The sequence below is a fragment of the Borostomias antarcticus genome (assembly GCF_949987555.1).
Source record: "Borostomias antarcticus genome assembly, chromosome: 3".
In the NCBI taxonomy this organism is placed as follows: Eukaryota; Metazoa; Chordata; class Actinopteri; order Stomiiformes; family Stomiidae; genus Borostomias; species Borostomias antarcticus.
Window position 1 is genome coordinate 3,295,272 of NC_140236.1, and position 26,583 is coordinate 3,321,854.

Below are 26,583 nucleotides of genomic sequence, written 5' to 3' on the forward strand. Positions count from 1 at the left end.
AGTAAACAAATGGCTACCCTGTCTCTTCCCCTCCCACTGGCCGTCCGTGACTGACGCTGCTTGTTTCCTTGTCTCCTTGTCTCCTTGTTTCCTTGCGTCCTGCGTCTCCGGCCCACCCAGCACATGTTGCGGCAGGGTCGCGCGGCGGTCCAGGCCACCTACGCGCTGGAGGTCATCAACACGGACTACAGCGGCGACGAGGCCGCGGTCACGGGCGGGGACCCGGCCCGCCTGAGCGCCGTCGCCCCCATCAACGTCCTCACGGTGGTCAAGGGGAAGCTACACATGCGCATGGGCAACGTGGGTAAGGACCCGTCCACTAGTCTCCGCAACTGACCTTTGAACCTATGAAAGTATTTTTATACTTGGTTTAAAAATAAAGAGCACGCGAGTGGTCGATTCAAGCTGGTTTCAAACAAAGACAATTTATTCTGAAATACGTTTTTGCAAAAGCGGTCTCTCACACAGGAAGTGTTTCCATTCATCAGAGCAACGACACTGAGTCAGGGTTCGACTCTTATAGGACGGTACAGAGGATGTGAGTGACGTCACAGACCAAACGGTCTTGATAACTCCATTCCCACAGAATCTTTGTTTAACTTCTGGTTTCCACAGACGTTATAAAACAATAAACTCCGAGAACTTCAGGAACATCAATCAAGTAGGAAAACAGAAAAACTATTTTTGGAGTGAACACACGGGTGATGACTTGAAATTTCATTAACAAACCTCACCCATACTACACCGCAGGCATCACGTTTGACAGTTAGTACGACAGAGAAAGGAGTACAGTTTGTGTCAAACTCGAGCTCCACTAGCTAGCGAGAGAGCATCCTGTTGTTTCAGAGTTATCCAATTTAGCTTTATTTACCCTGCGGTGTCATGGCAGCTGTTCATGGTCTCCTCGATGTTTATTGTGGGATGAAATGATTCTCTCACTCATAAACATCATCACACATCATCATTGGGCCCCAAAGCCCAATTGAATCCCATTGTGGGCCAAATGTGCCGCGCTTCCCCCAACTGCTTATCTCCCGCAGCAGAGTCGGAGCGCGGTAAGACATTGAAAGCGGCTGGCATATGTATTCCAATCAACACCCAGATATCCATCAAGCGCTCGCTCTGTCTTCCTGCAGCCAACGGTTGGAATCAATTATGTGGAGGAGAGGGCTGTGATTCAACCCTACATCAGCATCCTTCTCTGTCTCAGCTTTCCTCCTCGTTCATACCGTTTCCTCTCTTACCGGTTTGTCTGTCTGTCTGTGTGTGTGTGTGTGTGTGTGTGTGTGTGTGTGTGTGTGTGTGTGTGTGTGTGTGTGTGTGTGTGCGCGTGCCTCTCTCTCCCCCTCCCTCCCTCCCTCTTCGTCTCTGTCTCTCTCTCATCAAGGCCTAACGAATAGCTGGTCCTATTTGTCCCTTGCTGGGGAACGGTCATTAGGTTTGACTAACGGCCGCTGGATTGAACCCACTACGAGAGAGAAAGGGAGGGGGAGAGAGAGAAAGGGAGGGGGAGAGAGAGAGAAAGGGAGGGGGAGAGAGAGAAAGGGAGGGGGGGAGAGAGAAAGGGAGGGGGAGAGAGAGAGAAAGGGAGGAGGAGAGAGAGAAAGGGAGGGGGAGAGAGAGAAAGGGAGGGGAGAGAGAGAAAGGGAGGGGGAGAGAGAGAGAAAGGGAGGAGGAGAGAGAGAAAGGGAGGGGGAGAGAGAGAAAGGGAGGGGAGAGAGAGAGAAAGGGAGGAGGAGAGAGAGAAAGGGAGGGGGAGAGAGAGAAAGGGAGGGGAGAGAGAGAAAGGGAGGGGGAGAGAGAGAAAGGGAGGGGGAGAGAGAGAGGGAGGGGGAGAGAGAGAAAGGGAGGGGGAGAGAGAGAAAGGGAGGGGGAGAGAGAGAAAAGGAGAGGGAGAGAGAAAGGGAGGGGGAGAGAGAGAAAGGGAGGGGGAGAGAGAGAAAGGGAGGGGGAGAGAGAGAAAGGGAGGGGGAGAGAGAGAGGGAGGGGGAGAGAGAGAAAGGGAGGGGGAGAGAGAGAAAGGGAGGGGGAGAGAGAGAAAGGGAGGGGGAGAGAGAGAGAAAGGGAGGGGGAGAGAGAGAGGGAGGGGGAGAGAGAGACAGGGAGGGTGAGAGAGAGAAAGGGAGGGGGAGAGAGAGAAAGGGAGGGGGAGAGAGAGAAAGGGAGGGGGAGAGAGAGAGAGGGAGGGGGAGAGAGAGAGAGAAAGGGAGAAAGGGAGGGGGAGAGAGAGAAAGGGAGGGGGAGAGAGAGAGAGGGAGTGGGAGAGAGAGAAAGGGAGGGGGAGAGAGAGAAAGGGAGGGGGAGAGAGAGAAAGGAAAGGGGGAGAGAGAGAAAGGGAGGGGGAGAGAGAGAAAGGGAGGGGGAGAGAGAGAAAGGGAGGAGGAGAGAGAGAAAGGGAGGGGGAGAGAGAGAAAAGGGAGGGGGAGAGAGAAAGGGAGTGGGAGAGAGAGAAAGGGAGGGGGAGAGAGAAAGGGAGGGGGAGAGAGAGAAAGAGAGAGAAAGGGAGGGGGAGAGAGAGAAAGGGAGGGGGGGAGAGAGAAAGGGAGGGGGAGAGAGAGAGAAAGGGAGGGGGAGAGAGAAAGGGAGGGGGAGAGAGAGGAAGGGAGGGGGAGAGAGAGAAAGGGAGGGGGAGAGAGAGAGAAAGGGAGGAGGAGAGAGAGAAAGGGAGGGGGAGAGAGAGAGGGAGGGGGAGAGAGAGAAAGGGAGGGGGAGAGAGAGAGAAAGGGAGGAGGAGAGAGAGAAAGGGAGGGGGAGAGAGAAAGGGAGGGGGAGAGAGAGAGGGAGGGGGAGAGAGAGAAAGGGAGGGGGGGAGAGAGAAAGGGAGGGGGAGAGAGAGGAAGGGAGGGGGGGAGAGAGAAAGGGAGGGGGAGAGAGAGAGGGAGGGGGAGAGAGAGAAAGGGAGGGGGGGAGAGAGAAAGGGAGGGGGAGAGAGAGGAAGGGAGGGGGAGAGAGAGAAAGGGAGGGGGAGAGAGAGGAAGGGAGGGGGAGAGAGAGAAAGGGAGGGGGAGAGAGAGAAAGGGAGGGGGAGAGAGAGAAAGGGAGGGGGAGAGAGAGAAAGGGAGGGGGAGAGAGAGAAAGGGAGGAGGAGAGAGAGAAAGGGAGGGGGAGAGAGAGGAAGGGAGGGGGGAGAGAGAGAAAGGGAGGGGGGGGGGTGTGGTTAAGAAAAGAGAGGAACTAATTAGCAGGAGTAAAAAGATAAGGGAAGCAGAGCGCCTGAGAGTGCTTCACTTGGGAAGTCTTGATTGTCATCAGCTATCCGAATTACATTTTATCTCACGAGATTAGTTCCAGCACCTGTGTGGCTCATCTGGATACGGCCAATCAAAATGTCTAGACTCATATTCTTGTGATACTCTCTGGCTAGGCCGTCTTTTTTAGTTTTAGTTTCAATCATGCATGCAATTAATCATACAGTATCTTTTCATTGCTCCTGTGGGAACTCATCAGAATTAGCCTTTATTAAGAACAGAGTGAGTGGCATGCTGTCTTTTTCAAATGGGGAAAAAAAGTGAAATATCAAATGGTACTGTATCGTTTTTAATTATCAAAAAAACGGGATTGGCTCACGATTAATTGAATCATGCATCATAATGATGTATGCAGCCATCTAAATCATTCCAAAACAGAATTCATTGTGTGACAGGCCAAAATTATAATTTGGATATCATGAAATGGCCACTACTCCTTAGGTTTCCTATAAAACTAGGAATGCACAATATATTGGCAATCATATCAGTATCGGACGATATCGGCCATTTTCTAATGTATCGGTATCGGAAAACAGAGACAAAACAGGGCAGGTGTGAACAACTGATAATTATTTCTGTCTAGCTGCTGCTGTGTGTTGTTTTTGATAGGAAACAGTGCTTTATCGACTTTTCCAAATCTTTTGGAAATAAAATCAGTGTTTACATGACGTTTTTCAGTATGTATAACATTTATAGAAACTTGTTTTTATATGGATCATATCGACATTGGTAAATATCAGTTATCGGCCATGACAGCGCTGTTAATATCTGTTATCGGACAATATTTTCATATCGGTGCATCCCTGTTTCAAACCATAGACACCATAGTCAGCTATGCACTCACTCACTCACTCACTCACTCACTCACTCACTCACTCACTGATGGTGGTGATATTCCCAGGATGCTCTTGGTGTTGTTGAGCTTGGTGTCGAGTCTGGGTGAGGTTATAGTGTTGAAAGCTGAACTGTAATCAGTAAATAGCGGCCTCACATAGTCTGACACGTTCCCCTTGCTCTTGTCTAGGTGGGATCGGGTGGTGTGGAGGATGTGAGCTACTGGGGCGGCTGTAGCTCAGTTGGTAGAGCGGGTCATTCAGTGATCGAAGGGTCAGTGGTTCGAATCCCAGCTCTGACTGTCCACATGTCGAAGTGTCCTTGAGCAAGACACCTAACCCCAAATTGCTCCCAATGAGCAGGTTAGCACCTTGCATGGCAGCTACCGCCATTGGTGTGTGAATGGGTGAATGAGAGGCCATTGTAAAGCGCTTTGAGTGCCGCTAAGGTGGAAAAGCGCTATATAAGTGCAGTCCATTTACCATTTACCATTTATTGCATCGTCTGTGGATCTATTGGGTTTGTATGCGGACTGTGGGGAGTCTAGTGTCCTGGGCTGTGTTTCCCAGAGGCATCGTAGCGCTACGTTCATCGTAAGCTATGGCGTTCATCATAGCGCTACGATGCCTCTGGGAAACTCAGCCCTGGGCAGTGAGGAGCAGAGGTGGACCTGAGCTTCTCAAAGCACTTCCTCACCACTGAGGCAGGCTGGTCTTGCTTCTTCGGTACGGGGACGATAAAGGACTTCTTGAGGCATGTGGGGACAGTGGACAGGGACAGGATGAATATCATTGTGAACACAGGAGCTAGTTGGTCGACGTACGCCTTGAGGACCCGCCCTGCGATACCGCCTGGTCCCGCGGCCTTTCCTGGTGTTGACCTGTTTAAACGCCCTTCTGACATCGTGTTCAGAGAGAGCGAGCGCTCTCTCTTCCCTCCGCTCTCCTCGTCCTCAGGCGCGACGGCCGTCGGATCTCAAAGCGAGCGTAGAAAGTGTGGAGGCTGCTCACCAGAGCAGCGTCTAACCCTCCTGAGGAGGATGGAGGTCCTTTGTAGTCAGTCATGGTGTTTTAATCCCTGCCACACACTTCTGAGGTCGCCTCGCTTGAATTTCAATTCCATTTTCTCACCGTATTCCCTCTTGGCTTCCTTTTTCTTTTTCTTTTTTTAGATATTTTTTCGGGCTTTTCAGCTTTAATGGTATAGGACAGTGTAGAGAGACGTGGGAGAGAGAGAGAGGGGGGGGACATGCGGCACAGGACCCGAGCCGGGAATCGAACCCAGGCGAAGGACTAGCCTTCATATGGTACTTTAAAAATATTTTGAACATTGCTATTTTTATGTTCGGCTAAGACGTCTTCATCACTTGGATATCAAACCTTCTGCATAAGACTTAAAAGTTCAGAGTTTAAAAAAAAAAAAGTATAGTCTCCACAAAATAACTCTTTTCACGTCAAATCCATAATGTCTTTAGTCATTTTTTGTGGCATACATTTTTGTTTTGCCCCTCTATTCTCCCCATTGGGTGCTTCGAGAATAAGCTTTTTGTACAAATTTAGCTTGTCCAAATGTCACATAATAACAACGCTGGAATTGCCCTCCAGACTTCTGTAATTGTCCTCTGTTGAGAGAGGACAGCCCCAAAACAACACGCTCACGCAAATAAGGAGGAAATTATTACTGTATGTAGAACATTACAAATATTTCATGTGATTAATTAAACAGTGCCTCAAACATCAGTGATTTACAGTCACACATTATCACTGCTTACAGTATGTTAGTCAGTCCTATCAGAACACTCCCCTCCAGGAAGGGGTTAATAATGAGTTGCTGTATTATGAAAGGTTGCTCGTCTTGAACGCACTTGTACACGAGTACTAACATTTAGGGCTGTCAATTGATTAAAAAAAATAATGAATTACATAATCTGTAATTAATTAATCTAATTAGTCACAGTTAATCATAATTTGCTGGGAAAAGCCCCCAAATGAAGATATTTCAATGAAAAGATACATTATTATTGTGGCAGACGAGTAAAGCATTGAATAAACATTACAAAAGGTGGCTTTAGAAGTTAATACATTGTTTCGTTAAATTATTGTTTGCAATATCTTATTATGTGTAAGGCTATCAATCAATCTGAGAAACATATTCAGCTTGCACCAATACGATTTTTCGAAACGATTTTTCGTGGAGGACGTAATTTGCAACACTTCCATTAACTGACCTGCAGTCCATAGCAATTCATCTTGCGACTGAGTTTGACAGTTTGTCTGAGGAAGACTGAAGCCTACTCATTCTGTGCCGCCTGCTCTCTGTACTACAGGTTCCTCTGGGCAAAGTCCATTTATAAAAATAATAATAATCATATTTTTTAAAAATGTGATTCATTTGTGTTAATTTAATGTGTTAAAATGTGCATAGTTAATTTATTTTATTAACACGTTTATTTGACAGCCCTACTAACATTACATTGCAGTCATTTAGACACTTTTTCCACACCACTCAGAATAATTGCATTTAACATAGGTAGTCAGTGTACTAGATCTCACAAGTGCATCTCCTTTCTAAACAAGTGATTAAGAGCATAATCTAGTGCTGAAACCAAAGTGTGAGAGTAGCAAAATATAAATACAATAGGTGCTTAAGAGGAAGGATCCTCGTACTTCTTGGAAGAGGTGAGGCCTGCGGTGAAAGATGGGCAGTGACTCTGCTGTCCTGACGTCAGTGGGCAGTTCATTCCACCACTGCGGGTCCAGGACAGAAACGACGTACTCGACTTGTTACGACCAATATCGCAGCTTGTTTCACACCACCTTCACAGGAAGTGGGTGAGTAAGCACGGCACGTGTGAACAATGATCGATGACAGGTTTTCTCCTCAGGCGTTTAGCAAACATGAATCCCTTTGGTGCAGAAGCCGTATAGCGCGGGACTATTTTGACTATTTCTGAATCTCCGGTGGCATTTTTTCATTTGTTTTGGGGAACACAAAGCGGTTGGATGTGGCCTCAACCGTAAGCAGAGCCGAGGGAAGGAAAGCAGACCCGCTGTGATGCAGCTAGTGCGAGCTGCTCAATAACCACAGAGCCCTGCAGCTCTCGATTTACAATTACTCTCCCAACCCCCGGACAGCTTAGACAACTACTCAGGCCTCCGCCCGGCCCCACTCGCCAAGTACAAGCTAACATCATCTCTCTCTCGCTTTCTCCATCTACAGTATCCATCCATCAGTCCATCCATCAGTCCATCCATCTATCTATCTATCTATCTATCTATCTATCTATCTATCTATCTATCTATCTATCTATCTATCTATCTATCTATCTATCTATCTATCTATCTATCTATCTACTGTATATATCTATCTATCTATCTATCTATCTATCTGTCTATCTGTCTATCTGTCTATCCGTCTATCCGTCTATCCGTCTATCCGTCTATCCGTCTATCCATCTATCTCTCTGTCTCTATCTCTATCTCTATCTCTATCTCTATCTCTATCTCTATCTCTCTCTCTCTCTCTCTCTATCTCTCTCTCTCTCTCTCTCTCTCTATCTATCTATGAATCATAGTAGAAGTAATTTGATGATGCTAGTGATAATCATGGCAATAGCAGATTCATTAGCACGATTAACAAAGATTAAACGAAGAACTCAGTTTGCAGGTCAATTTGTCAAGAGTGCCATTACTTATCTCATGGTACAGTATATGCCCTGGGATCTGTTCAGAGGAGCACATCACTCATAAGAATATCTATCTGCCAGCACCCGGCTCAAGATCATAATGAAGTCATTTTTGAATATGATCTTCATCGCTTTGTGATGGGCTTTGTGATATATTTGCAATGTTTATATTCTCCAGAGAAAGCAACGTCTCCAGCGGTATTATTCAGGACTCAAACAAACAGGATGTTTATGTGGAATTCAGTCATTCAGGATAGGTTGATGGATGGTGAAGGAAATGCACAGGGAAATGCAGACAGCTCCACCATTAATCTGCACCATTACCCTGTCTCTCTCTGACTCGTACAATATTAGTAAGTGGTCGAGGACAGGGTTTGGCTCCGAGAGGACTTTACATCTCTACATAAACTCCCACAAGCCCACTGGGATTTCACACCAGGAGTTAACAACCCTTAATTGCGATGCTCACACATGCTCAAGCAGAAGAGTCAGAATGTCCGGAACCAGCAGCATTTACAACACAATTAAAATGTGTCAATTTGGGGCGTTTGAAAAGAAAAGCACATCCCCAAACTAAAATCGGATGATTGTGGCAAGGAGAGCAGCGTTTTAATTAATTATAACCTTTTGTTTTAATTACATCTTCATTCGTCAGGCGTAATTGTATCTCTCATTTGGCAGACGACCGCAGACGCAAATTACAAAACGGTATTTTTGAGGCTGGTATTTTCAAACGCTCTCTCTGCCGTTGGTAGTGATTCCAGAAGTTGGCATCGGGAATCACTACCAATCTCTCTCTACCAGCTCTTTCTCTCTCTCTCTCTCTCTCTCTCTCTCTCTCTCTCCCTCTCTCTCTCTCTCTCTCTCTCTCTCTCCCTCAGTGAGCAATTTCCTCTACCACTCTTCCGTTAGCTGTTGGGTTTTTGGAAACATTGCTCAATGGCGCAGAAACGTTTCTCAGGTTCTGAACGGCTTCTGCGCTAAACGATTTCACGTTCGCTCGACGTCAGAGGAGAAAGCCCGGCATCGATCGTCGTTCACACTCAAGCGCGAGCGCCGTGTTTACTCACGCACTTCCTATGTAGGTGGTGCGAAACAAACCGTGACGGCGGCAATTACCGACCATGTGATAAGGGAGGCGGCGAGGCGAAGCTAGTCAGGGAGCAAAGCTGTCATGGGACGCATTGTTACTTTACTTAAAGGTGCTCAGTTCGATTTTTTTCGGCCACTAGATGGGGCAGTGGTGCAGCGTATCAGATATAAACAAGTGGGCATTTTCACTCCATAAGGTGCCGTTCAGGGGGTGTGGCTTCGCTCATAATAAAAATAAATTCTGCATTTGCTCCACAGGCACTACACCGTTGGCTATATTTTCTGTACAGATAGTTATGACACCCCTGGACCTATTTATTGCATATATTGGATTTTTTTAAACAAAAAGTGCAGTAAATCGACCAGAGCACCTTGAAGGGTGTGTGGGAAGTGTCTAACTGTATTACGATAGCCTCAGATCCACTGTTTTCATGATGGTTTCAATTTGGGAGGAACTCGGATGCTTTTTAACCATTTTTACATTACATTACATTACATTACAGTCATTTAGCAGACGCTTTTATCCAAAGCGACTGACAATAATTGCATTTAACGTAGGAAAAGCCAATGTACTACTACTTGCCAGAACTCACAAGTGCATCTCCTTTCTAAAAGAAGTGACTAAGAGCATAATCTAGTGCTGAAGGTAAAGTGCAAGAATAGCAATATAAAATACAATAGGTGCTTAAGAGGGTGGATCGTTGTAGTACTTCTTGAAGAGATGAGTTTTGAGCCTGTGACGAAAGATAGGCAGTGACTCTGCTGTCCTGACGTCAGTGGGCGATTCATTCCACCACTGCGGGGCCAGGAGAGAGAACCTGTCCTCAGACCAGACCTGTGTGGTGTGTCTCTCCCTGCAGGATGCCCAGTGAGTCCGGACCCCAGAAGACCCCCTGCCCTCCCTCCCTCACGCTCGCATGTGGTCTCGCCTCACGACGGCACCAGTGGCTTCAGAGGTGGCAGCCTGACCTCCAAGAACATCCTCAGACTTAACGGTACTACGTGTGTGTGTGTGTGTGTGCGCGTGTGTGTGTGTGTGAGTGTGTGTGCGTGTGAGTGTGAGTGTGTGTGTGTGTGTGTGTGCCCGCGCGTCTGTCTGTGTGTGTAACCTACATCTCCACACGAGTATTATATCTACCAAGCCAACTGCATCACCACCCTCCTTTACAACTGCCAAGCTCGGGTATCTTACAGACACCCCATTAAGTCACATCCTGGCATTTACCCACCATGATCGCGTGCCTCATTCTGAAATACTCGCAAAGACCAACCGTAGGAGTGTTGAGACCATGATCACCCAGCTAGGTTGGCTGGGTCATGTCGTAAGGACGCCCCCGTCCTCGGAGACTGGCTACATGGCCAGTTACCCCCTGGACAACGAGGGCAGGGGAAGCACCAAGGGCGTATTTTTGATTTCGGCTTTGGCGGGGGACATTAAATGCGAGCACGAGAGGGGCGCCCCGGTAGCTCACCGGGTAAGGCGCGCCCCATATCAAGGCTAGTCCTTTGCCCGGCGGACCCGGGTTCGATTCCCGGCTCGGGTCCTGTGCCGCATGTCCTCCCCTCTCTCTCTCTCCCACGTTTCCTGTCTCTCTCAAACTTTCCTGTCCCATTAAAGCTGAAAAGCCCTAAAAAAGTATATATATAAAAAAAAAAGAGGTGATTTTTTTTTTTTGCACTACAGTATATAAAATAAAAAAAGCTACAGTCAGATGTGATTATTCTGATGGCTGCTTCTTTAACCTCCTGAACTGATGATCATGCATTTGGCCCACATACATTTGCTGCATACAAATTGATAACAACTGATAGGGTTAAAATAAAAACTTACCTAAACATGACATGTCTGGTTTGTTTTCGTGGATGACGAAACGGTGACATGGTTCCTGGAGGCGTGCCTGGATATATAGCCCGGGTGACCCCCCCCCTCACCCAGGCTCGGGGTGGTAAAAGGACATCCCCGAGCCTGGGGGGAGGGGGGGAGTGACACATCGACACCCACGCGAAGAAGAAGAAGCCATCAAAGTGGACGTCGTCGTCGGATTCGGGACGGAACGACCGTGCGGGCGCCGCGTTCTTGAGGGGGGAAACTGTGCAGCCCCTTGATCCTGTGTCATCCAGATCCATTATACATTCTGTTCACTCCTACAGCGAGCCTCTCAATTTGCAGCCTAATTGAGCTTGCCCAAGTGTCCCTGGTGGCTGGTTGCATTGTTCAGTACCACACGCACACACACACACACACACACACACACACACACACACACACACACACACACATACACACACACTCATACATGCCCACACACACAACAAAGGTGTCAACGCTATCTTAACACCGTAATGAAAGGGAAAAACACCGCCGATGAAAATATATTCACCTAATGATATCATTAAACCGCGGCTCAAACACAGCAGGAAGGCGGCACTAGCTCAAAGATACCCATTCCGTAAATAACTTACAACGCGTCAATACAACCCCGACGCTATTGTGCATATCTCAAGGCACTTTGCTGCAAAGCGCCTGCTATTCAAACGCTAGAAACCTCTGGGTTGCTTGTACATAACAAACAACAACAACCACATATCACTGTCCAACACCCCCCCCCTCCTCAATATACATCCCTGCAGTGGAGTTTAGTGGTTTAGTGTCACGTCTTCTCAGTCCCCGAGACCCTCCGGCCCTCGCGCCGTACCCCCCCGGCCCCCCGAGACCCTCCGGCGCCACCGCCCGACCCCCGGCCCCGGGTCGCTGGGGAGACGCCCAGGCGCCATCCAGCTTTGACTGACAGGCCGCCGACGCCTCGCTGATAAGAAGGGAGGAGAAATGCCTCGGGAGAGAGATGGCGTACTGAAGATAGAGAGACAGGACACGGAGAAGAAAGGGAGGGAGGGAGAGAGAGACAGAGAGGGAGGGAGGGAGGGAGGGAGGGAGGGAGGGAGGGAGGGAGGGAGAGAGAGAGGGGGAGAGAGAGGGAGAGAGAGAGAGAGAGAGGGAAGGGGGGAGTTCACTGCAAGCAGGAACAGAATACTAGAGGGGTCTTTAATAAATTAAGGAATGAATAGTTCATTAATTCATTCAATGATTCATTCATTCATTCATTTTTGGAAATCAGTATCGATACCCAGCCCTAGTATTGATGTGTTGCATAACTTGGCAGTCATGTAATTAAGGTTACAGCTAAAAAAAAAACAGTAGTAACACTAAACAAATCGATATTGAATCGAATCGAATTGAATCGTGATAATCGATTCTGAACCTTGTGAATCGGAATCGAATCGATTCTTGAAATTTGAATCGATACCCAGCTCTAGTACGTTCCCTGGATTCTTTGTGCCTGACTGGTGTGAGTCAACAGCGGCGGCGGCAAACAGAAATGGGAGAAATATGTCCGGAGGGTTCTCCTGCGGAGTTAGTAGGGCAACGACCGCTACGACAGGCCGCTACGGTGTTACCAGAAATTATTGCAATAAGTGCATTTAACACAGGTGGTTAAGTGTACTAGCCTACTACTCACCAGAATCTTTCAAGCGCATCTCTTTCTAAACAAGCATCTACATAATTGCATAGCAGCAACAACAACACTGACCATCAGAGAGTGCAAATCAAGTGGTCAAGGGTGTTCGAGCCCAGGGGAACAGTAGTTCGAGTCAATTAGATATGTTAGCACTGGGTTGTGTTAGCACTAGCCTAGCACTAGCCTAGCACTAGCCTAGCGCTGGCCTAGCCAGTTTACAGCATGGGTAAGAACAGCGTACAGCAGGCTAATACAGGTCCCCCGTTTGTGCTCTTGCAGTGAAGAACGCGGCGAGGGCGCGCAGGCTGGTGGAGCTCAACGGAGACCTGTTGCCGCTGCTCCGGAGCAGGATCAAAGACGCCGCCCCGGCGCCCGCACAGGGCGGGACGGACGACGACGACGTTCGCCGGCGCAAGCTCAACCGCATGGCCGCCGTGCGGCAGCGAGAGGGCCGGGAAGGAGAGGGCGGCGAGGCCAAGGTCACGGTAAGGTCAACACTCTCAGGCCCTCCTCCGCGAGGACGCTGTCAGGCTGCGTCGCGGTTCACGGCCCGGCCGCTTCGCTGCCTTAGCGCGCGGCGAGCAGCTGAGGCGAATAATCGTCTCGATTCCCGGCGCACAGCACTGTGAAATGTGTCTCGGGAGGCCCTCGGCTACAGACCAGGGTCTCTCTCTGCCTCCGCACGAGACGAAACGGCCCCTCCGTGTTCTAGCACCTACACAAGAAGCGCTAATCGTCCTCGAGTCCTGTGCGTACATTTTGTACTTCAGCCCCAGGGTTGCTCATGCTAAATATGCTAATCCTCAGTACTTGTCTTGCTAAATATGCTAATTCTCAGTACTTGTCTTGCTAAATATGCTAATTCTCAGTACCTGTCCGGTCCGATCGGGGTGCACACATAACACAAGCACAAGTGTTTCTACCCACCCCCTCAAAAAAACAAATTAATCAACCAGTCTTTGCGTGATTTTTTGACACAAACAGTAGTTCATTTCCCCCACGATCGGAGCCGGCGTGCCAATCTGCCGTCTCTCCCCCCTCAGGGCAGGAGAGAGGAGCGGGCGCAGCTGGCGCGCGACCTGCGCCTGATCCACGCCTACCGGGAGAGGAGCAAAGTGGAGGATATCACCAACATGCTGAGCCAAGCCATCACCACTCAGCACACCATCTACGCCACACTGGGCACGGCCGAGTTCTTCGAGTTCGTCCTCAAGAACCCCTTCGACGTGCAGCAGACCGTCGCCATCGAGAGCGACGACAGGGAGCTCGGGTAGGGGGGCGAGTCCTGATGTTTGCGTTGGAGATCTCGCACGTTTGCGTACGCATCTGTTTGTTTTGAGAGAGAGAGAGAGACTACAATACCCAAAAGGTCTGCAGTGTCTTAAGCAGCGCAATATCACCACCCCTCTTTAATAGGAACCTCATTTGTATTTCAGACGGGCTCGCAAACCCGTAGCAGATTAAGAAGAGATTCTGGCGCTCCGCGTTACGATCAATTGTCCTTGAACAAGATGCATTGATGATGGCGGGAAAATAACAACTCCCCCCCTTCACGGCCTATTATTTCTAAATAACTAGCGGCATCCTGGCTCCGCCCCTCCGTCCATAGCCGCTGTGCTCTAGTCCTCTATTAGGGATTCCGCTCAGGTCCGAGGTGGATCAACATGCCCCGCGTTGATGAACAGTGGCTGGAGCGACACGCCGATGAATCATTACGGCATTAACGCCAACGCCACCGGGCTCTCTAGGCCCAACTGGAGATCAGGCACAGGGCCGGGCGCTGATCTGCAGGCTTTTTCGCTCCCGGAAGCCAAGCTAAGAGAGGGTCGGGGGTGGAGGGGGCAGGAGTATGAGGTCGCTAGCCAGGCCTTATTAGGAAACGTCGCTTTTTAATGCCGAAACAGGCTACAGTGCACGCCGAGAGCCGAGTAAACAAACCCTGTTGCGAGTTTTTTTTCCAACCCGGGAACCATTACGGGGCGCGTCACTGCCCTGTTCCTCATCAATATTTCAGCTTCTGTCTTGACGAGGAACTCTCCGGAGGCTAAATGAGAACTGTAAGTTAACCTTCTCCGCAAACATAGGCAGGTGAAACGCCGCGGCCCCTGTGAATATCCGAGTCAAGCTTTGAGTAAGAGGGTGGAGAAAGATGCACGAGAAAATGCTTTGATGTTTTTTTGTTTGGGGCGCCGTAGTTAAGACAACCCGGGGCTTTTCCCTGGTTGGACGGAACCTTTCCGACCTGTTGCCATCCATTGTACACGGCTACGCTATTGGCTAGCCCGGCATCGCGGCTAGGAGAGGGCATTCTGGGATAGCTCCTGCGTGAGAGATTTCTCTCTTTTTCTGTCTTTTCTTTTCCCCCCCCTCACCTTTCGTTCTTGCTCTCGTTCCGACTCTCGCTGCTCTCTCTCCCGACGCCTTTCATCACTCCCCGACAACCTCTACCGATCTTCAAAGTCTCTCTACCTTCCTCTGTCTCCCCCTCTCTCCCTCATTATCCCCCCTCACCCACAGCCCACACACACACACACGCACGCACACACATTCTGGCGCCTTCCTGCAGTCTATCAGGTGTGCACACAGGCACCCGCACACTCTATTTATATCAAACGAGCTCCGTTGTCATATTTAGCGACATACAGTAGACACAGTCTTGCTCCAATTAAACCGGGGAGAGGAAGAAAGAGTCGTCGACGCTCATCGGAACGGGCGTCGACTCGGGGAACCCTCGTTTAGCAAGGTGGAGTTAAAATTCATGAATTTTTCATTGTGAAATTCACTTCTCCGTGCCTCGGGCTCGTCTCTTTGAAGTTGGAGAGCAGCCACTTCCCTTTCAGAAAGCGAAGCGGGATTTCATATCCCATGGTGGTCCGTCTTTCCTGTTACCCTCTCCCTTGGAACCCCGGTTCTCCATGGACGGAAAGGTTCACAATGACCCATTATGAAAGCGCCATCTGTAATTGAAAGCAAAGCGTTGTGCACCAGTGTCTACTGTACACTGTGTACTTTGAAAGCATGCTAGCCTGCTACTGTAGCCTGCTATTTCTTGTTCACATCTACACTTGATAGTGCTTGTATGACTGTGTTATTGTCCAGCAGGGATGGTAATGTGTTATCTTCACTAGCAGGTAGCGCTAAGGATAATACTGCAATAGAAGTGTAATCGAGGCGTCCCGGTAGCTCAACGGGCTGGGGCGCTTACCATGTAAAGGCTAGTCCTTTCTGCAGAGGCGTTGGTTCGAATCCGGCCCACGCTCTTTGCTGCATGTCTTCCCCTCTCTCTCTTTCACACCTTTCCTGTCTGTCACCTACACTGTCCTATCGTAATAAAGCAGAAATGCCTTAAAATATCAACAACAAAAAAAGAAGTGTAATCTACTGTATTCTCAAGTATTTATTAGAATCACCGTGAATAAAGAATCAGTAGTTTCCTCCCTGTGTTCCCCTCTGGTCAGGGTCATCGTGGACTCGGCCGAGTGGAGACATTTCAAGGACCTGACCGACACCGTGACCCCGCTGGAAGAGGACATGGTCCATCTGAAAGAGGGCACCCTGACCCCTCGGGTCTACCTGCGACCCAGAGAGAGCGTCCACGTCCCCCTCAAATACCAGACGTTCTACTGCCAGCACTCCATCATCCCCCAGGTACCGCACGTCTCCATGGCAACCCCGTCAAACCCAGCATCGGGGTCAGTAGCTGTCTAAGCCGAGGGGATATTAGTCAGACACCGGCTCCTATTCTGTAGTACAAGGCCAAGGCATGCAAATATTAGGACACTGATGACATGGTAGACTCGATAATGTCCATAGAGTCCATCGGCAGGTTAGCAGTGTTCCCGTGCCGAAAATCCACAGCAAATGATCTAGGCAGTATCTATGGAAGGCTTATAAAACATTAATGAAGGCTTCATTAAAACTTTATAAAGCCTTCATAGCTGGTGAGCCAGATGTATTGTTGATACATGGATTTCTATCTCACAGGGGCCGGGTTTCCTACCAATCGGAAGAAATACTCCAGTGGCTCAGAAGCAGCAGTCCAATATTATACCGGCTAAGACTATCAAGGTGATTCATGGAGGGTGTTTATTTTTCACCGTGCTTCCTCAGTGTCCACATTCTTTTCTTTGTTATGGTTATGAAGTCCTGTTTTATCTGTCTGGAGTACAGTATGGATGTATGGCAAGCTATGGATTTGAGATGCATTACAGACAGACTTTTGGTTTTCGTTTTTTTGTAAACGTACTGTGTGATTGTGTCTCATGCAGTTTTGGATGTTCTTGAGTTCACAAAAAGGTATTTCAGTCAGCTCCCCATTCGCGTAGTAAAACGCGTTTTGTGTTGACTGCTAGAACCAACATATAATTTAGGATAGGATTGGAGATGCATGAATCGAAAAATAATGTAAATCTCATGGAGAAGATACAGCTGCTTCAGTGCGACAAGAAAAAGCATGGATGTATTAATAGAACAAAAGGGTTCGAGAAAAATCCACACAATCCGCTCCTGCGGTGTACAGTAGACGCACTTCCTGCAAACCAACAGGAACACACAATTACCCACAATCCTCTAGCACAGTACTAGCTTGCTGCAACACTGCAGCACAAAAGAAAGTGCCTCGCTGTTGCATAGAGTGATGTAATATTTACACCAATTGCTGAGTTTCCAAAGTGTCAGTCTTTCCAAACCGCTGCCCCACGCAGGCTCACTGTCAAGAGGTCAGTCCGGATCAAATCCTCTGAAACTCACAACCACAACAGCTGCCAGGGGGCCACATCCAGCAACCCTGTCAGTCGCATCATCAAAGCGAGACATAACTCAAGTCTCGTAGGTTACCGGGGGCGCACGACATGCTGCGTCATGAATTTAAGATTTGACGTCTTTCAGTTTTGTCGAGCGTTTGACTTAGAGTGAGTTTGTGGTTCTAGGCACCACAGTATATCCCTCGATCATAGAGTAGCTGATATTTGGGGGTTTTATGGGTTATCTTGTAATGTAGTCATGTATTAAAATGATTAGCATGTGTTAGCATATGTTTGTGCATATGCATGTGTCTGTGTTCATTACTACATGTCCTAGGAGGCATCCAGCACACTTCAAAGTTAATCCCGTTAGTCTGCAGGTTATTATAAAATGTGATCGGGTTGAGAATGTTGCATTCCATCGAGCGGCTCCCATCATGCATCAAGAATCTTCATCAAGATTCCGACACGTCGGGGCGCCCCGGTAGCTCACCGTGTAAGGCGCGCACCATATGAAGGCTAGTCCTTCGCGCGGCGGACCCGGGTTCGATTCCCGGCTCGGGTCCTGTGCCGCATGTCCTCCCCTCTCTCTCTCTCCCACATTTCCTGTCTCTCTCAACTGTCCTATAACATTAAAGCTGAAAAGCCCTAAAAAAAATCTTTAAAAGAAAAAAAAAAGATTCCAACACATCATTTATCGCGGTTGAATACATTTTGAAAATAACGTCTGGAAATAGTCTTATCACAAAATGTCTTGTTTTTATTACCTCAGGAAGGACCCTGTGCCACTCCAGAGCCTTGCTTCCCATACTTAACCGAGACCTCTCCCGGCAGGTGACGTTCAGGGCTGAGGACGGCAAGCCCCTGGCCATCTGCCAGGTGAAGGTGGAGCCCACGCCGTCGGTGGTGGACCAGTCCATCCGCTTCTATCACCCCGAGGGCTGCTTCCTGAAGAAGTCCCTCCGGCTGCCCCCCCGGGAGCGCCCGGCAGGTGCAGCCAATTAGCCCCATTAGCCTAGCTCCTGTAGCGCGCCTCCCTACGCCGCGTGGCCCAGACAGAGAGAGAGAGAGAGAGAGAGAGAGAGAGAGATAGAGACATCAGGTGCTACAGTATATTAAATACTCTGTTCTCTCTCTCTCTCTCTCTCTCCCTCCTCCCTCTCCGTCGTCTCTGTCTTCTTCTCTCTCCCCTCCCTGTCTCCAACACTGTGGCGTCGCCGGCGGTATTGGGGACGACACCAGTCGGGGACCCAGATGCCGGCTCTCAGATCTCGGTACGCTGCAGTGACCCCAATGTCATCTGTGAAACAAAGCTCCTGGTGAGAGAATGGAATTTGCTCCATATTGAAAAGGCTGCTGCTAAAAATAGAACGTCAGTTAATTACAGTGTTCATTAGCCCAAGGCTGCCTTCCTCGCGATACTGTAAGTCGAAAAAGAGACAGATTTTTTTTTTTTGGCCCGTGCCTGTGAAATTCAAAGTGTGAAATAAAACAACCTTGGGTGTCAACTGTACCCCAGAAGATTGAGGAAGTGATTTTAATTATAACGCTACACAATGGAGTGAATGGGGTGTTTTTGTGTCTCGTAATGTACTCTTTCATCTCTAGGCACAAGGGGAGCCTCAGGACCTGTATTTAAAAGTACCAGGGAGTCCGAGTCCACAAGTCAGAAAGTTCTTCCTCATGATCTACACGTATGTACATGTACAGTATCACACACACACACACACACACACACACACACACACACACGGGCCCAGCATATGTCGGCAATGCTTGTTCCACATTTTTCGCTGATTAGATTATTCACACAGCTTAAATCTCATTGACTTAATCAGGATGTCTGATCCAATGGTTGATTGCCGCACGTAGCAAAATCCATGTCTTCATCAAACCCTAAATTCCAGACTTATCTCAGCGCATAATCTTAGGGGTGGGATGAGGATAATCTTCAGATAGAACTCGCCCTTACGGTTCCTTCCTCTGTCAAAGAGAACTGTAGCTAGAACCGATGTGATGGATTTTCCCCGCTTGTACGATATGAGGAATGAAGTGCTGAAAATGACTGAAACGTTATTGTCTTATCACCACGGTGATAAATCAACCCCCATTGTCTCCACCTCCCTTAGCGTGAAGCTAATTGTTTTTGACGATGTCTCCCTAGAGATAAGTGGCTGGCGACGCCCTACCAGACCTGGCTGGTGTATATCAACTTTTTGCAGCGGGTGGATCTGAGCTGTTATTCCGGACAGCAGACCTGTCAATCACTCGTTCTGAGGGGCACGCAGGCCACACGCAAGGTCAAATGCTACGCGTCCCACCAGCTGGAGGTCGAGGTAGGACGCTTCGCAGTAACGGACGGTTTCTAACGCTTGGGACATTTTCAAAACGATAACCCTGCTAGTGTGAAATGATTGGAGTTTTTGTTTTGGTCAAAAACTCCAATCATCATCGTTTAACTTTGAGTCCTATTCATTTCTATACACTCGAAGTCGAGCGAAGGACCTCAACAAAGATGAATTGGTCTATGAAATACTTACCTCAGAAGAACAGTCCTCACCAAGGTTTGATGGATACGTCTTGACAGACGAGATGAGACAGTTTCATAAAGCAGGCTGGACAAGTGAACAGGTTGACTTACTGAGGACGCCGAATTGAACTGTCACCAATCTCTCTCTACCCATCTCTCTCTCTCTCTCTCTCTGTCTACCCTTCTCTTTTTCTATTCTCTCTCTGTCTCTACCTATCTCTCTCTCTCTTGTCTCTCCCCATCTCTTTCTCTCTCTCCGTCTACCCATCTCCTTCTCTCACGTCCACCTCTCTCTCTCTCTCTCTCTCTCTCTCTCTCTCTCTCTCTCTCCCTCTCTCTCAGATGGACCCTGCGGGGGTGTTTGTGCTGCCCCCTGGGGGGGTGCAGGAGGTCCAGCTGCGGGTGCAGCCTCGCCGGCCGGGCAGCAGGTTCATGTTCGCCAGCGTGGTGGACGTGGAGCACCACGCCCTGGTCACCGGCTGGCTCCTCTGCCTCAACATCCACAAGCCCCTCCTCTCCAAGGTGAACACGCTCTGGAATACACACACACTCACACACACACACACACAAATTGATACATTTTGTGTCACTGGAGCACACGGGCATTTAAAGCCGTTTATTAGGTGCAGGTAAAAAGACTAACGCTTTGAAATGACATCTCCCACGCCCCACACCAGCCCACTTGAGGACCGGCCCATCAGGATTCATCCCCAACGTCCCGATGGCCAGTCCGCCATTGAGGCCAGTCCACAAGAGGGCAAATTATAATACAACATAGTAAAAAACATTTAAACACTCAATACATCCAAGAAAAAAACACAAAAAAGCATAGAAGAGAGGACATATCTATCAAAAGACTATAGAGCATAGTCTATCAATACTGTCAAAACAATAGAAGCAACAACGTAGTCAGAGCATACTGTGGGACAAAAAGTCATATGGGACCAGTACAATGTAGAAAACAGTTCCATAGGTCGAGGGCACGTCCGTAGATAAATGTACGTCCACAGTCAATAGCCTACATGAAAAGAGTCTGGGCTGAGTTTCCCAGAGGCCTCGTAGGGCTACGTTCATCGTAAGCTATGGCGTTCATCATAGCGCTACGATGCCTCTGGGAAACTCAGCCCTGTACTGTAGGTGTAGTAAAGGTAGAAGGGCTGGTGTCTGAAAGGGGGGTCTAGGTGGGTGAACAGGCTGGGTTCAGCGGGCTGTACGGACCGTGAGAGGATGAGCTCTTGGTTGAGTCCAGGAGGCTTTAATGTATCGAGCGTGTAGATCCAAAAAGCTTCTCCCGTTTTTTGGGGGGGATTTCACCATCTCTCTGGGACATGGAGACCTTTTCTATACCCCCACAACTTAGGCGAAGCTGGGGGGAGCCATGGTTGGCTTGGATTTAATGGCGTGCAATTGCACAGTCTAGGTTTTTTGTGCGTATGGCTGATTTGTGTTCGGAGATTCTGATTTTGAGGGGGCGTTTCTTTTGCCCGATTTAGGCTGAACCACAGGGCTTAACTTCAATAAATAATAACGTGTACTATTTCAATTGATAAAGGAAGAGATCTTGCATTTAAAAACACGGTTCTAAAACATGCTCTTTTTAGTGGGCCTCAATGTGTATTAGCTGTTAAAATCTAATTTTGCTGTATCTAATGTATGTTACTACACCAGGGGTACATATGACAGGATATTAATCAGTGTCTCCTTGCGTACAGTATCTCCTCCCCATTTTGGGCGCATTCACACCCACCTCTCCCTCGACCCTCCCATGAATGCACATGCATGAGTAGGAAAGCGCGACTCGCCCTTCTGTGGGCCTGCGCCAGGCAGGAAGCACTTTGACCCATGTGCGCTCTGTTCGTACATACTGTACCATGCCATGTTGTCAGGCACACGTTTGCGAGAGAATAACGCCAAAAACGGGGGAATGAACATGTTAGTTCATCTGACCCTCAGTGTTCTAGCGAGGGGGGGTTTGGGAGCGTGGGATCGGGGGTTCGATCTGTGCTCGGGGTGAGTTCTTCACTCCCTCCGTTCGCTACAGTACACTTAGGCTACACTGAGCACACAGACATGCACACAAACATGAACATGCACAGATCAATAAATGTAGCCTATAGGGTGATATCAGTAAAATTGGGCCATTATAATCCGCCCCACCACCACCTACAGAAATACCACACTAATACAAAGACACACAAACTTTAGCCCTGTCCGGACGGGGTTAGTATTGCCCAATTGCCCAATTTTTTACCATAGCACCCAGTGATTTTAACGTCTGATCCAGATTGAATAAGAATAGCCCTTATTAATTCCTCAAATGACTGAGGGGACTGTTTGGGTGTTTGGTAGTTTCGTCACGCCCGCCTACTGGGAAAAAAACAGGTTTACAGGACTTTCTGATCGATCTGATGTTACTTACCGGTATTATTTTTATTGGTCTTAATGAGGGGGGTGACAGAAGTTGATAAGGGAGATTCAAGGGACACGGTTAAGTTAGTGATAGATTTTAGGCACATAGTCTACTGCTCGATTTCGATTTGGCAATTATGTGCGTGTTGTTCAGTAGGCTACCCGGCCAACATCAATGAAACGCTTGCAGTCACACTATTCATAGCCTAATGTTTCCCCGTTCTGTTGGTGTAGTCGTATATTCATATATTATCATGATGATAGGATCCCAGGGGGATCTTCCAGCAGGTTCCGTGGTCATCCGCCTGTAGCCTACACTTACATTACTGAGATGGGTTACATTTTGCAAATGAGCGGCGCATTTGTGTGCGTTAGTGAAGGTCAAGGTCAAGCAGCGCATTTGTTGGGCCTCAGCACCCTCTGGCAGTTGTTGCGGTTCGTCGCGGTTGTAGATCATAGCGGTCGGCCCATGTACCCCGTACCCCTACATACACTTTCCCCTTTTAGTAAGTAGAGTCAAACCCATTTTGTGGGAGCTCACAGTTAGTAGACTATTCCACATTTTAGTCATTTGTACACAACATACATTTATTGTATTTGGACTTTGGACTCGCTCATAAGTAGATTTACGTTATCTCGCCACATCGCCAATCGAGGCCTCTCAAAGCACTGATGTAATCTTTCTGATGCGATTTTAGATTCAAATCGGATAATGTGTCTGATTTCCTCTCTGTCAAGGACGAATGTGTGTATCCTCTGACAGATCTGTCTCATTCAGACCAGCAAGGACCTGGATCACAATCACCCATATTAACAAGATACATGCCTTTATTAGGAATTTTATTTTATTTATTTATTTTGGAATTTGTCCTGGTGCTGTATAAAAGAGAGCACCATACTGAAGAACAAAACCATACATACATTTACATAACACATGGTCCGATTACAGACTGGTTTTACACACATTAGTCTTAATCGGATTGCAACAGTGACTTTATTGGTTTGATTGCACCTCTTGATTGTGTTGTTTGTGTTTTGACCTTTGTTACCTCCGCCCAGGACAAATTGCAGGGATATTATGTACATTATCATAAGTAATATTTTTGCCTCTAGAGAATAACATAAATTAGGTTTTGTTAGCGTTAAGAACCAATTTAAGATTAATAAGCAACTCCTGGAGAATATTAAAAGTATGCTGCAACTTCTCAATGACTAATTATACAGAATCTGCGATACAGTACACAATTGTATCAACAGCATACAAATGGGCATGACACCTGTTCAAAGAAGACACATTATAATTTATGTAAATTGTAAAAAGAACAGGACCCAACACTGAACCTTGCGGCACACCTTTAGTTATAGACAGGAACTCAGACTGGGCTCAACCAGACCTCACACATTGGCGCCTAGATGACAATCAATCATGAAACCGGTTACAAGCACTGCAATACAAACCTGTTAGATCATCTTTTTAATAGTAGGTGGTGATCAACCGTATCAAAGGGTTTTGACAAATCCACAAAAAGGGCAGCACAATTCTCTCTTATCTAATGCCGAAATTAGATCATTTGTGACTAGAGTAATAGCTGAGCTTGTACTGTGTTGGGCTCTGAAACCAGATTGGTGAGGACTCAGCACTGAGTTAATTGAGAGAAAAAATTTAAGTAAATTATTTAATAAAGTCTCCAACGCCTTTGCCAAGCAAGGTAATCTGGAGATTGGTCGATAATTATCCAAATGATCCCTATCACATCCTTTATGCAACGGAATCACCCAAGCAGACATCCTGTATCCGAGGCGATGGAAAGATTAAATATGAATGTCAACTGCTCAGTGACAACTGGAGCAGCTAATTTAATAAAAAAAGGACAAGTTATCCTCACCAATTGAACATTTAGGGTCAGTGGATAATAAGACATCAAGTACCTCATTTTGGGTACTAGTGCTGCAGAGAGGGTTGTCCTTGACCAGTCTTCTAGAGTATCATGCTATAAGCAGCGACGCTCCCTATACAACCTGATGGAGCTTGAGAGGATCTGCAAAACTGGGGAGAAACTGCCCAAAATAGATGTGCCAATCTTGTCAATCAATCAATCAATCAAAGCTTTATTTGTATAGCGCATTTCATACCCAGAGGCAACACAATGCGCTTTACAGAGAACAAGGGAGGTGGGCATACGACCCACTCTACATATTCCAGAGGGAAGCAAAAAAACAGTAATCACCCGGGGGCCAGATAAGTGAGCTGTAAAAATTCTTCCCTGACCCCTCTCAACAAGGCGATCGAGCAAGCTCCTGGAGTATGTTTGTCTACCGGCTAAGAACATTTATAAAGCAATACATTACATTAAATTACATTTCAGAGTAAGAGAGGCTAAAAGCATCATAGGAGAGAGAATATTCTACGGACATGCTACGACATCCACAGCAGACACAGGGGTATCTATCGGACTCCGGGAGGTCTGCTGGTGACAGTGGGGCATCCACTGGACCTGGTTAGAAGATAGGAGGGAGAGAGAGAGGCACTAGGGAGAGGGAAGCACTTACAGTATGCACATGTGATATGAGTGTTTTATTTTGAATAAATTTGCACACACAAAAAACAAAACACTTTTTTCCCTTTGTCATATGTATGTGTGTGTGTGTGTGTGAATTATACAGGCCTTTGAGGTGTCCGTCCCATCTGGAAAGGGCCGTGGCAGCACCAGGAAGCTGACCTACACAAACCCGTACCCCAGCAGACGCGTCTTCCTGCTGCGCTCCGACCACCCCGACCTGCTCCAGTTCAAGGAAGACCGTTTTGAGGTTGGGCCACCGTCGTGTTCTGTAGCCTTGTACCCGCGGCTCAACAAATGTCATGTTTTGAAAGCATTGTCTGCATGTACTGTAGTCCCTCAGCAATGGCCAATTCTGATGAAAGTGGCAGTTGACTCCCCCAACCCCCCCCCACCCCACCCTGAAAAGTCAAATGTGAAAAAAACAACCCTACCGGACCCTCCCCGGGCCCCACAACCTCCCCCCCCTGGCCCTGGGACAAACAAGTGGGCCTTGTTGGTTTATACGACATAGTAGAGGAATATAATGAAGCCAATGAAGCCATTAGGTGCGTTGATTTATTTCATCGTTCAGCCATTAACTCCGGTGTCTTTAATAGGAGGCTCGCTGAATCATAAACAAGACAAACATGATGAGACATAAATTGGTCATCAACATCACTGACTTTCATTCGCTGTCAGTTGCCGAGTTGCGACACAACCGTGGCGCAAACGGAGAAGCTGCGATTTCAGTGAGCGTGGACGCCAGTGGAAACTATTCATGGTTTTCCATTGTCATGCAGGAGATACCGCAGCGTGTCCATTTTGTCAGCATCGCTCAAGGTGCCGCACTCCCTAAAATAATTTACGGGACCTATATATTTCAAATGTGAAAGGAAACACCCCCCTTTGAAATATCTACTCTGCCATTGCAAAAACAATTGTGAGTCAAAAGCACAGGAGAGATCAATAAAGCTTGATGCTTCTTTGTAAGATTACAGAATAAATCCCGAGTATTGCGCCATATATCTTATACACGTAACTGTCCAGGAAAGAGAACGCAGCCTTCATTTAGCCTTCAGTGAAATGTCTTGCTGTCAGAAAATGTCCAAATACAACCTTTTGAAGAGTGTAAGCCGGAAACAAAGGCTCAGCCTATGGGGCTGCGACTGTAATAGCCCCCTGTACATCACAGAGACCTAATCAAAGTAATGCACTGGCATGAGTTCATTTGTGTGATAAAAACAAAGTGTGTAGTGTCTTCAGAGCCTCGGCGTGGAATAACAAACCACAGCCCGTCGTGAAAACCGCCCGCCTGGTCTCTTTACATAATTGTTCCTTCATTCCGGTCGACTTTCCCTTTTGAAATGCTACGGTTGAATATTCAGGTGGTTAAAGACGGTGACGTTTATGCTCGTGGGTCTGTCCTCAGGTCGGGGGAGGGGAGAGCTACGTCATCGGGCTCCGCTTCGCCCCCAGTCAGAGTCCCGGGTTCGAGGAGATCTACGTGTACGTCAACAACCCGGAGGAGAAGACGGAGGAGACCTTCTGCGTGAAGGTCAAGTACTCCTGAACGCCAGCTTAACGCTAAACCTCCGCGACTGAACACCAGCTCAACACTAGACCTCCGCAACTGAAGAGTCCCTGTTATAACTACTGTACAGTACTATAAACTACAGATTATGATATTTTGTATTGCATTTGTATTGTAATGCCTATTTTTGATATATATTCTGTGTTGGTGGGTGTTGTGATTATAGTAGGTTAAATAATGATCTCGTGCTTGAGTCAAATGTCAAATCTTTCTTATCAGAGGACGAATATGTGTTAAGCAATAACAACTTGATAGCAGTCATGCGGATGTGCTTGAAACACAGCAGCATTTGACCTAAATAGGTCATGTTTCGAGAATCAAAAGCCATATCTTATATGATGATGAGAACATATCCAGTAGAGGGAGGCGGTTATCTCTAAACAAGCCACACACA

At 47.7% G+C, this 26,583-nt stretch overlaps 1 protein-coding gene across 1 annotated transcript in view; it reads left to right on the top strand.

Moving 5' to 3' along the window:
• The window catches only part of nphp4 (nephronophthisis 4), a gene marked incomplete at both ends in the record, with an annotated part of 58,127 nt that extends 31,959 nt beyond the window's left edge, over positions 1–26,168 (top strand). The window contains 16 exons of the mRNA XM_084461923.1: positions 121–304; positions 1,041–1,142; positions 9,720–9,854; positions 10,054–10,322; positions 11,525–11,607; positions 12,634–12,862; positions 13,421–13,647; positions 15,836–16,025; positions 16,362–16,445; positions 17,954–18,110; positions 18,362–18,438; positions 18,728–18,813; positions 19,284–19,455; positions 19,992–20,171; positions 24,723–24,866; positions 26,028–26,168. Coding sequence (XP_084318049.1) covers positions 121–304; positions 1,041–1,142; positions 9,720–9,854; positions 10,054–10,322; positions 11,525–11,607; positions 12,634–12,862; positions 13,421–13,647; positions 15,836–16,025; positions 16,362–16,445; positions 17,954–18,110; positions 18,362–18,438; positions 18,728–18,813; positions 19,284–19,455; positions 19,992–20,171; positions 24,723–24,866; positions 26,028–26,168 — 2,460 coding nt within the window. The remainder of the gene's footprint in view (positions 1–120; positions 305–1,040; positions 1,143–9,719; positions 9,855–10,053; positions 10,323–11,524; positions 11,608–12,633; positions 12,863–13,420; positions 13,648–15,835; positions 16,026–16,361; positions 16,446–17,953; positions 18,111–18,361; positions 18,439–18,727; positions 18,814–19,283; positions 19,456–19,991; positions 20,172–24,722; positions 24,867–26,027) is intronic.
• Positions 26,169–26,583: the final 415 nt, after the last annotated feature.